The 14,998-nt window shown below is 31.9% G+C and overlaps 1 protein-coding gene across 1 annotated transcript in view; it reads left to right on the top strand.

Annotated features, from left to right (window-relative positions):
- The window catches only part of PGR (progesterone receptor), a 73,118-nt gene extending 59,068 nt beyond the window's left edge, over positions 1-14,050 (top strand). Inside the window, exons 5-8 of the mRNA XM_079101939.1 lie at positions 3,015-3,159; positions 4,879-5,009; positions 7,788-7,945; positions 10,582-14,050. Of these exons, the coding sequence (XP_078958065.1) occupies positions 3,015-3,159; positions 4,879-5,009; positions 7,788-7,945; positions 10,582-10,737 (590 nt within the window). The 3' untranslated portion in view covers positions 10,738-14,050. The remainder of the gene's footprint in view (positions 1-3,014; positions 3,160-4,878; positions 5,010-7,787; positions 7,946-10,581) is intronic.
- Positions 14,051-14,998: the final 948 nt, after the last annotated feature.

Here is a 14,998-nt window from a genome sequence, read left to right as displayed (position 1 = left end):
CAAGTTCTGGTACTACCTTTTCCATAGGCCAGACTCAGGCCATAAGCCCAGGGAAGTAGGGTTTCGAGCCAGCTTCCTTCATGGAAAGGTGGGGCACTTGCTGTCACCAAACTGCAACTAGGGTGATCTCTACTGCAGAGAGGAAGAAAGGAAGGAGGTTAGGTACTGAAGAGCCCACCTTCCAAGAGGAAAACTGCTGCTGTAACATCCCTAGTTATAACATACACTAGAGTTCTTTTCAGTTCATTCCAGCGAGGTTAAGGAATTCTCAAGAGACAGAAGCAGCCTTCTTGAAGTGCACATGCGATGGGACCATTCTGAGTGTGTGAGAAAAGAGAGCCTTCTGCCCTGATATTTCCTTAAGTGTCGAATATAGTCAGAAAATGAATTTCTTTTGCTCTTAGTATCTAAGGAATTAAGTTTTGCTTTAGTTTTACTTTTCAATTGAGTAATTTCAATGGATTGAGTGGATTTCAATGGATTTTTAGGTGGAACAGTCATTGTTCAAAGAGTTTTAAAGAGAGTGGTTGATGTTTACACCAAAACACATTTTTCTCTGAAAATTTAATATTTCATCTATTTTTGTTTCTACTGCAATCAGATACAAATAAGTCCCACATTTGCATTTCTAGCTCAGATATCTCCCCATCCTAATTCACATGCCCTACTACTATCTGGATATTCAAGAGGTCCCTCAAACATACCCATTATTACTATTTTATCTATACCCTGTTTCTCCTCCTTTATGTTATCTCAGCAATGCTGCCATTTCTATAGAATTTAGGAGAAAATACTGATAGATGCATTTGAGTCTTTCTTCTTCCCACTTACATCTGATTATTTTCCATATCTCTTTGATTTTTTTTTAAAATATCTTTCAAATGTCCCCTTCTCTCTATTTCTTCATGTTGATTTAAGATAAGACTGACACTGTCTTTCAGCTGACTGCCTACTGTTTTCTCTAACTCAAGGACATGCTCCAAGAATCCACCTTCCACACAGTTACCAAGGATCTTTCTAAAACACATTATAGGCCATGTCCCTCCCATTGCTGCTGATTGACATACAAGACCCTCCAAGATCTGACCCAGGTCTACATCTCCAAAGACAGCTTTGCTTCTCCCTCTCATAAGTTCTTCAGTGCTGAACTAGTGTTCTTCTTCCAAGAAATAGGAAAAGATGAAAAGAAGAACTGCAACCACTGGGTCATCCTCCCTCTGCCACCAACACCAGAGAAGGGCCTGAAAGAGGGTGAAAGATCAGAGCTTTTGTGCGCACAAACACACACACACACACACACACAACTCTAAATCACATGGAAGTTTAAATTAAGATTGGATTAAAAAACACATGTGAAGAGAGAATGTACAGAATGGGAAAAAATTCTTTGCCACCTATACCTCAGATAGAGCATTCACCTACAGGATATACAAAGAACTCAAAAAAAAAAAAAAAAAAAAAAAAACTTATCACCAAAGAAAAATAAATAACTCAATCAATAAATGGACAAAGGAACTGAACAGGCACTTCACAGAAGAAATCCAATCAGTCAACAAATATACAAAAAAGGTTCAACATCTCTAGTAATTAGAGAAATGCAAATTAAAACTACACTAAGATTCCACCTCACTCCAGTCAGAATAGCAAGTATCGAGAACACAAGTGACAATAAAAGATGGTGAGGATGTGGGGAAAAGGTACACTCATATATTGCTGGTGGGAATGCAAATTGGTGCAACCACTTTGAAAAGAAGTATGGTGTTTCCTCAGAAAATGGAATGGAACCACCATTGGACCCAGTTATCTCACTCTTCAGTTTATACACAAAAGATTTAAAATCATCATATTACAGTGACACTGCCACAGCAATGTTTATAATGGCTCAATTCACAATAGCTAATCTATGGAACCAACCTACATGCCCTTAAACTGGTGAATGGATAAATAAAGAAAATGTGGTATATTTACACAATGGAATAGTACTCAGTCACGAAGAGAAATTAAATTATGGCACTTTCTGGTTAATGGATTGAGACTACCATGCTAAGTGAAATAAGCCAATCCCAAATAACCAAAGTTCAAATGTTCTCTCTAATATGTGGATGCTAATTCACAATAAGGGGAAAGGGGTAGGGAAAAATACAAGTACTCTGGATTAAAGAAAGGGGAATGAAAGAAGGGAGGAGGAATGAGAACAGGATAGATGATAGAATGAATCAGATATTACTTTTCTATGTGCATATATGAATACACTACCAATGTAATTTCACATTACGTACAACCAGAAGAATGAGAAGTAATACTCCCTATGTGTATAATATGTCAAAGTACATTCTACTTTCATGTATAAATAATAAGAACAAATTTTTTAAAGTTTGAAATTTTAAAAAAGTGACCAAAAACCCTGGAATCTACCTAAGACATTTAAGTGTTACTAGAAATTTGGATGTACCACAATTGAGGGCAGTGGTTAATACCAATTTATGTTTAAATGCCCCAAAATTGAGATTACTTGACAAACTGAATATCACTCAGGCATCAGCTCTTGATCATTCAGGAAGCTTTCCTGACCTGTCTTCTGATTGACTAGTGTGCTTCCTCTCAGCTTCTCATCACTGCATCCCTGTGCCTGTTTCTCCCATTGAATTGTGAGCATCTGTTAAGGGTGAGGATTGGGTCTCCTTCATCTTCATAACCCCAACATTTTAACAAGATGCCTGACACACAAATGGGTCTCAAGAAATGGGTGTTAGAAGAGTGAGAGATGGGTGATTGATTCAGTTAGCAAATTCCCAGAAGCGCTAAATCACAGTGACTAATTTTTTAAATGACTTTCAAATTCGTTGCCTCTTTTTCATTTACAGGCTATATCATTTATTAATGTTTCCTGAATTTAGGAAAAATTATATTGAGATTTAAACCCTACTTATGTCTCCTTTCAAACGTCTATGTCTTTTCAACATTTTTGACATAAGTGATTTTTGTGCTCATTTCATTTTAAAAATTTGTTGTAGGTTTTAGAAACTTACATATTGATGACCAGATAACTCTTATTCAGTACTCTTGGATGAGTTTAATGGTGTTTGGACTAGGATGGAGATCCTACAAACACGTCAGTGGGCAAATGTTATATTTTGCACCTGATCTAATACTAAATGAGTAAGTAGTAACTTTTGTTGTTCTTGCTACCGTCGCAAGCATGTTTGCAGCATAATTCTGAAAATTATAGTTCAATAAATGATCATACCTTTGGTGTCTTAAATAATAGAATTTCCTAAAATATTTCTCACAATTACTTCAGAATACAACTTGATATGATAGCCTTAATAAAATTATATCATTCATATCAATAATTTGATATTTTGAGGTCTTTCTTCTTGTTCCAATATGTATTATTGTCTCAAATAAAAATTTTTAAATTCTTCAAAACTGTGCTAAGAAATAGGCTTAAAGACAACATCAAATGTTTATAAAATTAAAACTTCATCCCATAGTATAATGAAGATAATGAAATAAATTAGAAATATTTTTTAAAGTATTGACTTACCTTCAAAAAGTAAAAACATCTTTCTGCTTATAGGAAAAACAAGCTTGGTAATTTATTTTAAAAACTGAAAAGATAAATATTTTAATTTGCTGTATTATATATAAATAACTAATTTTCTACATATGACCTTTAAATTAATAAGATTCTTTTCATGGTAATATTTATGATGTTCTAATGGTGAATGCTGACTTGCAAGTATTTAAATTAGTAACTTACACCCTAAGTTTTCATAGCTTATAGTAATTGTCATGTTTCATTCTGTTTTATCTTACAATTCCTTGATTATAAAAAAATCAGCATCCTTCATTTTACAGTTCAAAAAACTGAGGGTCAGGTTAAAGGTCATATGTTTTGTCTTATATGCAGAAGTTCCAGAGGAAAAAGAAAAACAAGGGTAGGGGTGGATCTCCTATGAATGAAGGGGAGATCAGTAGAAAAAAGGGACTCAGGGGTGACAGATATGGAGGGAGGGAGGAAATACTGGGGAGCAATATTGGCTAAATTACATTGTTAGATTGTGTGCATGTACGAACAGCTAACAACAAATCTCATCAACACGTACAACTATCATGCACCAAAATAAATAAATAAATAAATAAATAAATAAATAAATAACCTGCTAAAGAATTTGATAGGATTAATCTTAACTCTTTTGAGTTAAATCTAGTATTCTTTCCACTGTTCCTGTTAACATCACTTGATTGTCGTGGACCTTATAAAACAGCACAATGGTTGAGAAAATACCTTAAGTAAATGTTCTCAAACTTCAGAATTGGTGTTTAATCTTGTGGATTATTTTATACTTGCTAACATTCTCTTTTATTCTTTATGTCACCATATATTTCCCGTAGGAAAGATCATAGTGTGGTAACTTTCTGCAAACTGAAACAATTCTCATGTGAATTACATACACACACACAAACACACACCCACACAAGCTTTCACAGAAAAAAAAATCAACAGTAAATAAAGCATTTCTGAGCATCCCTCAGCTGCACATTCTCAAAACATACAATTTTGCTTTCCTTCCTTGGTTTAGGTATTTAAAGTGTGGTTATAAAAGAAAGAAACAATATTAATTTTGGTCTATGTGTGTCTAATAGAATGTTCTAGTTTTCAAATATCATAACACCAAATATTTAGTATTGTACTATTAAAAAAAAAGCTTAAAGATGTTGAAAATTCCCAATATTGATTACTTAAAATAGTAGACATACTCAATAATATGAGAGATAATTGCCAAAATCATATTCCCTGATACATTACATGAACTGGCAAAAACACTGTTTTTTGTTTTTTGTTTTTGTTTTATGTGTTATGTGTGGTACAAGGCAGCGGATGAAAGAGTTGTCCTTCTATTCATTATGCCTTACAATGTGGCAGATCCCACAGGAGTTTGTCAAACTTCAAGTTACCCATGAAGAATTCCTCTGTATGAAAGTACTGCTACTTCTTAATACAAGTGAGTGAGTACAAGTAACTTAATAAATAATATTTAGTTTCTTAACTTTAAATCCATTAGAAAGGTCTCAAAAATATTTTATAATTATAAATAAGGTATAAATCTTAGATTTTAACTGCAAAGAAACAATATCCAATATATCATCATAGACATTAATAAACTTCCTTGATCTTTTGTCATATCTTACCTACCATTATAATACTAAAATAACCTAACCAATTTGCTTATTTTAGATAAAATCTGATTAGATGATTTTCACATTCACCTAATTTAATATTGTACACTAATTAATATCACATAAACACAAAATATGCTTCCTTTACAATCCCCCACAAAAGTATTTACTATATAAAATACACAAAAATACCTATTTTGTATGAAACTATTCTTCTTTTATCAAGATAGGCTACAACTGCATATTGCCAAGTCACCTGTCAATAACTAATTCCTGCCCTTTGTGTGACAACCATGAATCCTATAGTGGGAATATAATGGGTAGACCTAGATCTCCCATGTTCATTATATCACTAACGTAATTCTGTACTTATGGATAGACTCTATCATGCTGGGGCAACAAATAGTCTCCTGTATGTCCAGTGCACATCAGCATGAGACTCTGCTCATTATCACTCAGGAAGCCTGGAAATGGAGGCTGTGTCTTGATGTATGCTTTACAATCACTAGAGCAGTGGTAAGCAAAGGAAGTGACATGCATACGTCTTCCACTCACATTCCATACAAAGCAAGATTCTTGGCCACTTACCACTTCAAGAGAGAGAAACAAACATTTGGCAAATGGTACTTAATGTTTTTCATATATCCTAATAAAAATTTTAATGGGATTTGGGGCAATGGGGAGAAGAAATTGGCAAAGCTATTGAAAATCCATCTTTGAGTCTAGGATAATAAATAGATAAGAATTATAAAAACATGAGGGGAAATAAACTTAAAAAAATATAAATTATTTTCAAATCTCATCTAGGAAATAACTTTATAAAAATAAATGCAAAGGTAAAATTGTTAATGAAAAAGTTTCAATGATATGATATTTTAAAAATTTAACTTCCTATTTGCCTCCAAAAATTAAAATACAGATCTCCAGGAACAGAAGACTGATTAAAACATTTATTTTTACCATTGTGCCTCACAAAACTACACTTGAATCTTAGCAAGTGGATTTACCAAGAAAATACCAAGAAAAATGGTTTAAGATGCATATTCAAGAGTGAGGGAGATACAGAATTGTTTGGAAACAGAGGTGTCCAAGTTTGAAAGAACAGTTATATGAAGTAACTTGAAAGAAGAGTTCATAGATGAATATGCCCTAATTACATATACATATATATACACACAGGAGTTTTCAACTGAGCAAAAACTGCATATTGCCAAGTGACCCATTAAGAGACCTGTGTATATTCAGAATCTGAGCTTTTGAAAACTCAAAACTGAAGAATTAACTTCTTGATTATCTTTGGTTTGCATATGTGATCTTCTTTTCAGAGGGGAGTAGAATTCCAAATCTGATTAGGAGGCAGAAGATAAATAGTGGTTTTTAAAAAGTGGTTTTCTTCTTTCTGGACACATATTTACCTTTAAACTGAGAGCTTTTATTTATAGAAATATTGTTAGGGATGAAGATCATGAATGTATAGTAACATAAATTTAAGACATTACGTGATTTTTCTTTCAGTAATGGATATGGCCATGGGTAAAGCAGATGGTACCTTTGCAGTTGAACATTGGATTTTAGGGAAAATATAGTTAAAAAAAAAATGAAGCAAGGAAGAAATTGGTATTCTGGTGGTAGACTTGCTAGAGAAATCAACCAGGGCATTTTAGATAAATGACAACAGAAGGACCTAAAGAATTTATGAGAAAACAATGGTGAAATTGATAATGCAGTGAAAATACAAGAACTAGCAATTATGCCTCAGATCTGAAAACAGGAATTAAGGATTTCAGAGATAAATATCAAATTATTAACTGGCATCATAATGAGAATAACTGGCATTCTCATTAAATCAAAACTAAAATGTGAATAACAGTTTTCACTCTCGATATTTAATATTGTTCCATAAATATTGAACAATGCAATGACTTATGATGCAGAAATGAGAGGTACAGCTATTGGAAAGGGAAATGAAAATGAAAATATTTGCCATGTAGTATTTTTGAATATCAAGAAAACCAAGATTATCCACCAAAAATTGCTGCAATTAAAAACAAACTACAACTAGATGTCTGTGTATAAGAGAAACTTTCAAATATTAATAGCTTTCCCCATATCAGCAGAAAAGCATTAAAAAATTTAGTAAAGCAATGTTAAAATGACAACAACAGAAAAAGACAGGTTATCTAGCAATAATCTTAATGGAAAATATTTGAGATTTGCATGAAGAAGAAATTACAAAGAAACCCAATCATTTGTTGAAAAGAAAAAACCAGAATGCATTTATAAACCAAATCAAACCAGGTATTTGAGATAAGATTATAGAATAAAGTCAGGTGCTTTTCTGAGCAAATGCTAAGTTTAATTCATAATTCAAGATACAGATCTGAAACAGGTAAGCTGAAATATTCTTTAATATGCCTAGTTGGTCTTAAATTCTTTCAGAATTAGAAGTTTCATTTATCAATGTTTTCAATACCACTGTCTTTTCCCTACTTGAGGAAAACATAGGATTACATATAAAAGTAATCATTATCTAGCTCAGAAATGTATAGGTTGTTAGTGTTATCTTTTAAACATAACTGCCACTTGTAATTATCTTCTTATAGTTCCTTTGGAAGGACTAAGAAGTCAAAGCCAGTTTGAAGAGATGAGATCAAGCTACATTAGAGAGCTCATCAAAGCAATTGGTTTGAGGCAGAAAAGCGTTGTCTCTAGTTCACAGCGTTTCTATCAACTCACAAAACTTCTCGATAGCTTGCATGATGTAAGTATTTTTCTCCCCAGGATATCAATAGTTTTTCTCTAGATTTCTCTAACTTTTTAAATGTTAAATCTAAATTTTACTTGATATGGTTTCCTCACATTATTATTTGCACTTCTGCTTTAAAAGAGTATTTGTATCAGACTGCTCAGAATTTATATTGTGCTTTTCTCATTTTCAGTGTAGATCACTCAAATATCGTTTTACTAGAATTCATATAACCTGAGAGTAATTTAATTGCTGATAGGAATTATGATACATTTCCAGAATATGTTCTAAAATATTTTGCTTAAAATTAGAAAAGTTTTTATATATGCAGGAAAGCAAAAGTGTGGGTGTGAAAAATAATAATCTACCATTTGGATGGAATCCTAAATAACAGGACTGATGTGAAATCAGGTACTATATAGCAAGAGCTAAATTTTGCATCCTTTTCAAAGTTTTATTTTTTAGAATTTATCTTAAAGACATAATAGGCAAGAATATAAGTTCTTTAAATTCTTTCTGGATTTTTTTTTTTTTTTTTTATCTCTGCTGTGATGAACAACCCAAAAATGTCTAACACCAGAACTGGATTAATAAAATAAAATACATGTGGTTAGTCAAGACATACTGAATACAAATTTTATTGCTGCTGTGCTCAGAAACCACATTAAAATGACAGTTAAGGCATAATAAAAAGCTGTCCACTCACCAGGTCAACATTTTAGTTCTTGCTCCTGAATATGCATAGATGGCCAAGAGTTCGAAGCCTCTAAAATGCAAAGCAGACAACAACATAAGCAGGAAAAAAGCAACTTGAAGGAACAAACCATCAGTAGAGAACAAAAGAACACTTAAGACCCTCAGAGAAACAAGAATGATATTTTGTCTAAGAAAGGAGACTAGAAAAGAAAGAATATTGAGCAAGAAGAAAATGCTTTGGGATAATTGAAAACAGAGAAGAAATTAAAATTTCAACAAGAGGGATGAAATATAAACTCTCAGAAAAATAATTTAAAAATTAAAATAAGGAAAATTAGAAGAGGTAGCAAATTTAGGGGATTAATCCAGGAATTTCCACTCTACAATTAATAGAATTTCTAGAAGAAAGATTAGAGAAAAATCAGAAGAGGAGATTAGGTAATAATGAAAGTTACTAGAACTGAAGAATACCTACTTTCTAACTGTATGGGCACAGTGTACAAGCATTGCATACTTGAACAAATGTACATTATTATAAAATTTCAGCATATCAGGAATGAGGAGAATATCCTAAATATACTAGTGAGAAAAGAAAAAGTCACACATTCTTCACGTTCAGAATGACATTGAAGCTCTCAACAGCAACACTGGAAGCCAGAAGATAATGGAGCAATGCCTAAGCAATGCTTCCAGAATTTTGATGGAAAAGAAAATCTTCCAAGAATTAAATATCAAGCCAATCCACCAAACAAGTCAATGACAACAGAAGAGTAGTATTTCTACTCATGCAGTTCTTGAGCACTACCACAGGATATATCACAGCAAAACAATAAGTCAAAGAAGCAGAGGATCCAACCTGAGAGTGATGCCAAAGATGCCCTAATAACTGTCCAGAACAGTCTAGATTAGAGCAGAAATACAAAGGGTTCTGGAATACCAGCTGCAGGAATAAATGAACTGGGAGACCACTGGTCTTGGCGTAACATGCCAAGGTGAATTTTTTCATTTCTGTCAGAGAATTTGACTATAGCTTTTTAACAATATGAAGACAACAAAGCAAACAAGAATACCAGGGGATTTGCTCTTACAAAATAAAAACAATTCATGTAACAAGGAAATGTAATCCAGAAGGGAAACAATACAAATCTTTATAATATAATTGCTGGAAAATGATTTAGCCAAAAGTTGAAATGTATGTAGAGAATGGGGAGAAGAAAAACTGTAGTTGAGGAGCAGGGTATGTAGTATAAGAGAGCTAGATCCTTAATTCTAATAGCAGGAACTCAATAATGTCAGTGTTAAAAGAAAAACTTTATTTAAGATACAGATATAAATGTCAAAAGACACAGGTTTAAAAAAACAGAAAGTTAGCTGTGTCTGGGGAGCTAAAATAAGAATAAGTGTATCAGGGAACAGAAATTTTGTTCCTGCTGCTACTGCTGTTTTTGTTATAAACCTTGAAGTTCTTTTTAACTTTCAAAATTACATACATGAATTACTTTGATAAATATAAAAATTTGATTAAAATGTTGAGTTATTGACATAAAAACACATCAACATATAGTTATGTGAAAAAGCCAGATTGACAAATAGAATTTATGTCATAATTTCATTTTTAAAATATACATATGTGTAATATTGTAAATACACTTATGTATACCTTTATACATATATGAAAGGGAAAAAACTTGAAAATGTTTTGAACCTGAAATGTTCACTTTGATCATTCTGTGGGAATATGAATAATTTTCCTTTCTTTAAATCTTTCCTTAGTATTAGAATGTTCCATCATTAGTATATAATACTCACACATTCTAGAGAATGATGGGAGTTATTTTCAGTTTGGAAGGAAGAAAACGTCTTGATAAGTATTTCTGTTGTTAGCACTTATTGCATAGCATACCAATTTATTTACTTATTTTTTTATATTTCCTACCCATTTGTTAAACTGACAGCTTGTCAAACAACTTCATCTATACTGCTTGAACACATTTATCCAGTCCCGGACACTGAGCGTTGAATTTCCAGAAATGATGTCTGAAGTTATTGCTGCACAGTTACCCAAGATCTTGGCAGGGATGGTGAAACCTCTTCTCTTTCATAAAAAATGAATGTCAGTTTTTCTTTCAAAAACATTGAATCTGTGGTATGTGATTGTTTTGGTTAGGATTATGAGGTCTTGAGTCTTTATATTCTTCTGAAAGCCTTACATTTATAACATATCATATTGTGTAAATTTATGAGAGAAAATGTGATTCTAACTTTCCTTTGTAAAGCATCACTCAAATTTTAAGTGTTTTTGTGTGTCCATAGTTGCTTCTAGAGTTTACAAGATTGAAAGATTGATGAAGTAAATTATATCTTATCCATATTATTTCATACCAATTAAGTGAGGATTTTTAACTTTTGCATCAAACAAAATTTCTACTTTAGAGAAAAAAAACTCACGTGTCATAATAAAAAGCTATTATATATACTACTTTTGGATAGCTCCCTTTGCCCTTCTGGTTATATTTTAGAAAAATTAAACTTTAAATGGCAGGCAAAATTTAAACAAAAAAGTTTATAACCTTAACCAGATTTTCAGAAGCATTTGAATGCAAAAAGTATAGAAACAGAGTTTAAAAACCACAAATAGATTGCTGTTTCTCAAATTAGTCAAAACAGCCCACATGTTAAATTATTTCCCAGACCAGAAACACAGATTTCTAGTAAGGAAATGAATAAGTAGCCATGTTGTGGTAACAATACTGGGGATTTTGTAGGTTTTTTATTAAACTTTTTTTGGGGGAAGGGGGTTGTCCTCAAATAAAATATTGCAATTAGAAAATAGAGGTCAGAAGAGTCTGTGACCTAATTCCACTCCTTACCATTGGTGGCATGTGGAAAAGTCACTCAACCTTACTGATTCTCAATTTCCTGATCTTTAAAAGTAGTGTAATGATATCTTTCCTGCCAAATGCTTCTTTTGGCCAGAGTTTCTTATTATCATCTTCTCAAACCAAAGATATATATATATATATATATATATACATTTTTTTTTCTCTACTGCTCAAACAGTTAAGGATGGTGTTTTTCTGTGAAGCATAATAGATGAATCTCAGGTTGAAAATTTTTGTGAGTGCCTCTGATCCAAATCTAAAGGATGCTTCAGGAAATAGATGAATCTCAGGTTGAAAATTATTGAGAACCTCTGACGTAATTCTATGAGAGCTGCTTCAGGAAATACTAGATATTGACTTAAAACAATCCACTCAATTACAATAACTGAAAACACACAATTCACATTGTTACTTGAATTGAAAATATTCCTTTGGAAGACAGACAAGAGTAATTTTTCTGTGGTGAGTCACTGGTGATCCTTTCTTAAAAAAGAAAAATATATATATATATAAAAGAAAAAATATATACATAGTATTTGATATATGTACCAACTGTTCATTAGACCTATGTGGCATAGAATGTGTACATTTGCCAAGTTCCTACTGCTGGTGAAATCCAATCAAAATTAAATATTTTATTTTCTAAGATAATTTTATATTATTTTTAGGCATATATATATGTATGTACAAAATTTTTAACAACTCAGATTTTTTCCTAAATTTCTTCAAAAGTGGGAATATTGCTATCTTACAAATAAATATTGCTATCTTCTTGTGCAGATTAATAATTGTTCATGAGAAAATTAAACTTTGAAAAGAATATAGAAAAAATTCTATATGAAAGTTTCTGATTTCTGAATGCATATTAAAATTACCCCATTTCTTCAACTGATAAATACAGTTTATCAAGAGACAATAACATAAGAATATTCTTAATACTAACATGACCTTTAAAACAAAATGATTTCATTTGATTAAAATGATTTTATTTGATTAAAAGTTGGTATAATTATGTTACCATAGTGATTTTTAACAATAAATTCTTCAAAGTAAAAAATAATTAGTTATAAATAGTATCTATAAATAGTGAGTTCCTACAGGCATTTAATATAGCGATTAAAATAAGCTCCAATCAGGGCTCTTGGCTTAGGTTCATTACATCTATTTTGCAAATAAAATAGGTAATATATACATTCATAACTTTTGATTATAACAGTCAATGAGAGTTTAACCCAAGAATTCCAAATAGCCTCAATAATACTATAGAAATGGCCTCTTCCTTACAATGTATGGAGTACTTGTCTTTTTCTGGAATTTATGTGTAATACATTATACTCTTAACTGATATTTGGTTCTTCATACACATATTCTCTCTCCACTCTTCAGGCCAAAAGTATCTTCCTAAAACTGATCTAATTATTCCATTTCCTCACTGAAAATGTTCACTGACTTTCAATTACCTAGCACTCAGAGCTGCATATTAAAATTTTCAAGCGAGCCTTTAAAATAGTACCATTACCTTAAAAACACTGGACTCCATCCTCAGCAATCATATTTTAATTAGTCAATTTGATGCATTCATGTTCTGTTCCAGCCATGCCAGTCTTTTACCATCAGAGTTTTTTGGTTTGGTTTGGGTATTTTTTTTTTTTTTTTTTTTTTTTGGAGGGGGCAGTGAGGTTTTGCCCAGATTTCCCTCTCTGGGCAACAATTCCATGATTTTTTAGCCTTTCAAGACTCAGTCAAATATCATTTCTATAAACTTGTCTTGAGTCTTTCAGAGTGATTTATGGCCACTTATATATAGTTCAGTACCATGAGTTACAGTAGTATGTTTTTGTATTGTGCTGACTCTTCTACAGGTCTGGGAGACACTGGAGGAAGGGGGGACAGCAAAAGACTTGTTTACTGAGAGTAAAGTTACATGCTGTCCTCCACGCGACCATGGATCTCTATCATTCTTTGGTCTCATTGCTGAATGTCTTTGTACTCATGACTTCGTCACTTTCTCATATCTGTACCCTTGACTGTCTCCATCTTCATTTCTTTTCATCACTTTTAAATTTGCCACGTTTTCTTTTACCTTGTCAGATCTTGTTCTTTATTGACTATAACATAGGAGAAGTCCATTTTATATATATTAAGAACAATACTTTCGTTTGCCATTCTAATTTTAAAACCAAATGAATGGAATATTATTTCTTTCCCTAAGAAAAATTCCACCATTACAACTGTTTCTTACATTTAATTAGCCCTAAATTGTTTTGTATTGTAAGCTCCAAAATAAAAAATTTTCCTTATTTAGGAATTTATTTAACAAATATTTATTGAGTACCTACTATAAGTGGAAGAAAATGTGTTAATAAGCCTTATGAGAATTTGAAGCTGAAGGAAGGATATAACAGAAAAAAGTTATAGTACAGTTGTAGGCATAAGTCACAGTGTCTGATAAATAGTAGACAATCAAATTTCTTGTGTGTTTTTCACTCATGATATTTGATAAGTGCAATTATATTTACATATAATTTTGCTGGGACAAAAACAGACAAAGACACTTCATTTAAAATAAATCCTACAAGGCATGATAGCACACCTGTAATCCCAGAGACTCAGGAGGCTAAGATAGGAGGATTGCAAGTTCCAAGCCAGCCTCAGCAATTTAGCAAGATCATGTTTCAAAATTAAAAAATTAAAATAATTGGGGATGTGGTCAGCGGTAAGCTCCTCTGGATTCAATCCCCAATATGAAATAAATAAATAAAATTTTAACTCTTTAATTTTGTAAAGTGTCAGTAATTTGTATGGAATCTATATGTACATTTATTGAAGAATCTTTCAGTATTTTTCTGCACAAATGTTATCCAAATGAAAATATTTTTAATATATCCCATAAATTAGTTAAGGGAAGTCTACCAATTGTGTGACATAAGTAAATGTATGGAGGGATGTCAACAAACAAAATGTCAGCCATTTTCACTCAACTAGTGGACCCAGGGAACAATTATGTGTGATCATTGTATTATTCAATTCTTGTTACTTTGGATTAAAAAAATCATCTGATGGTACAAATTCTTTTCCACTAGTACAGATTTAATTTACAAAATAATTTTTAAATTTCCTGATTTCACTCAGCTATGAAGAAGTAGATCATGTCAGCCACAGGGTTGGGTTTTATTGTGATAGTTTGTTTTACAACCTCTCAAGAATGTCTAATATTCTTGATGTTGATCCCAGTCCACAATGTAGATGTCTAAACATTAGAATTTAAGGCTAAGTTTTGAAAGGGAAAAAAAAAATTCCAAAAAGAACATGACATTACCAAATAGAAGATATCTAGTCTTTAAATTTTTTACTATATGAATTCCTACTACTAATGTCACCATTACTATGCAATCATAATAACCTTTATCCTAATTTTTCAGGTCATGTTCTTTTGGGTAGCTTTAAGTAAACTTAAATCCTAAGACATATATCAGGAAATACTTGATGG

Source organism: Sciurus vulgaris (genome assembly GCF_902686455.1).
Source record: "Sciurus vulgaris genome assembly, chromosome: 11".
Taxonomy (NCBI): Eukaryota; Metazoa; Chordata; class Mammalia; order Rodentia; family Sciuridae; genus Sciurus; species Sciurus vulgaris.
This window is presented reverse-complemented; position numbering and strand designations above follow the sequence as displayed.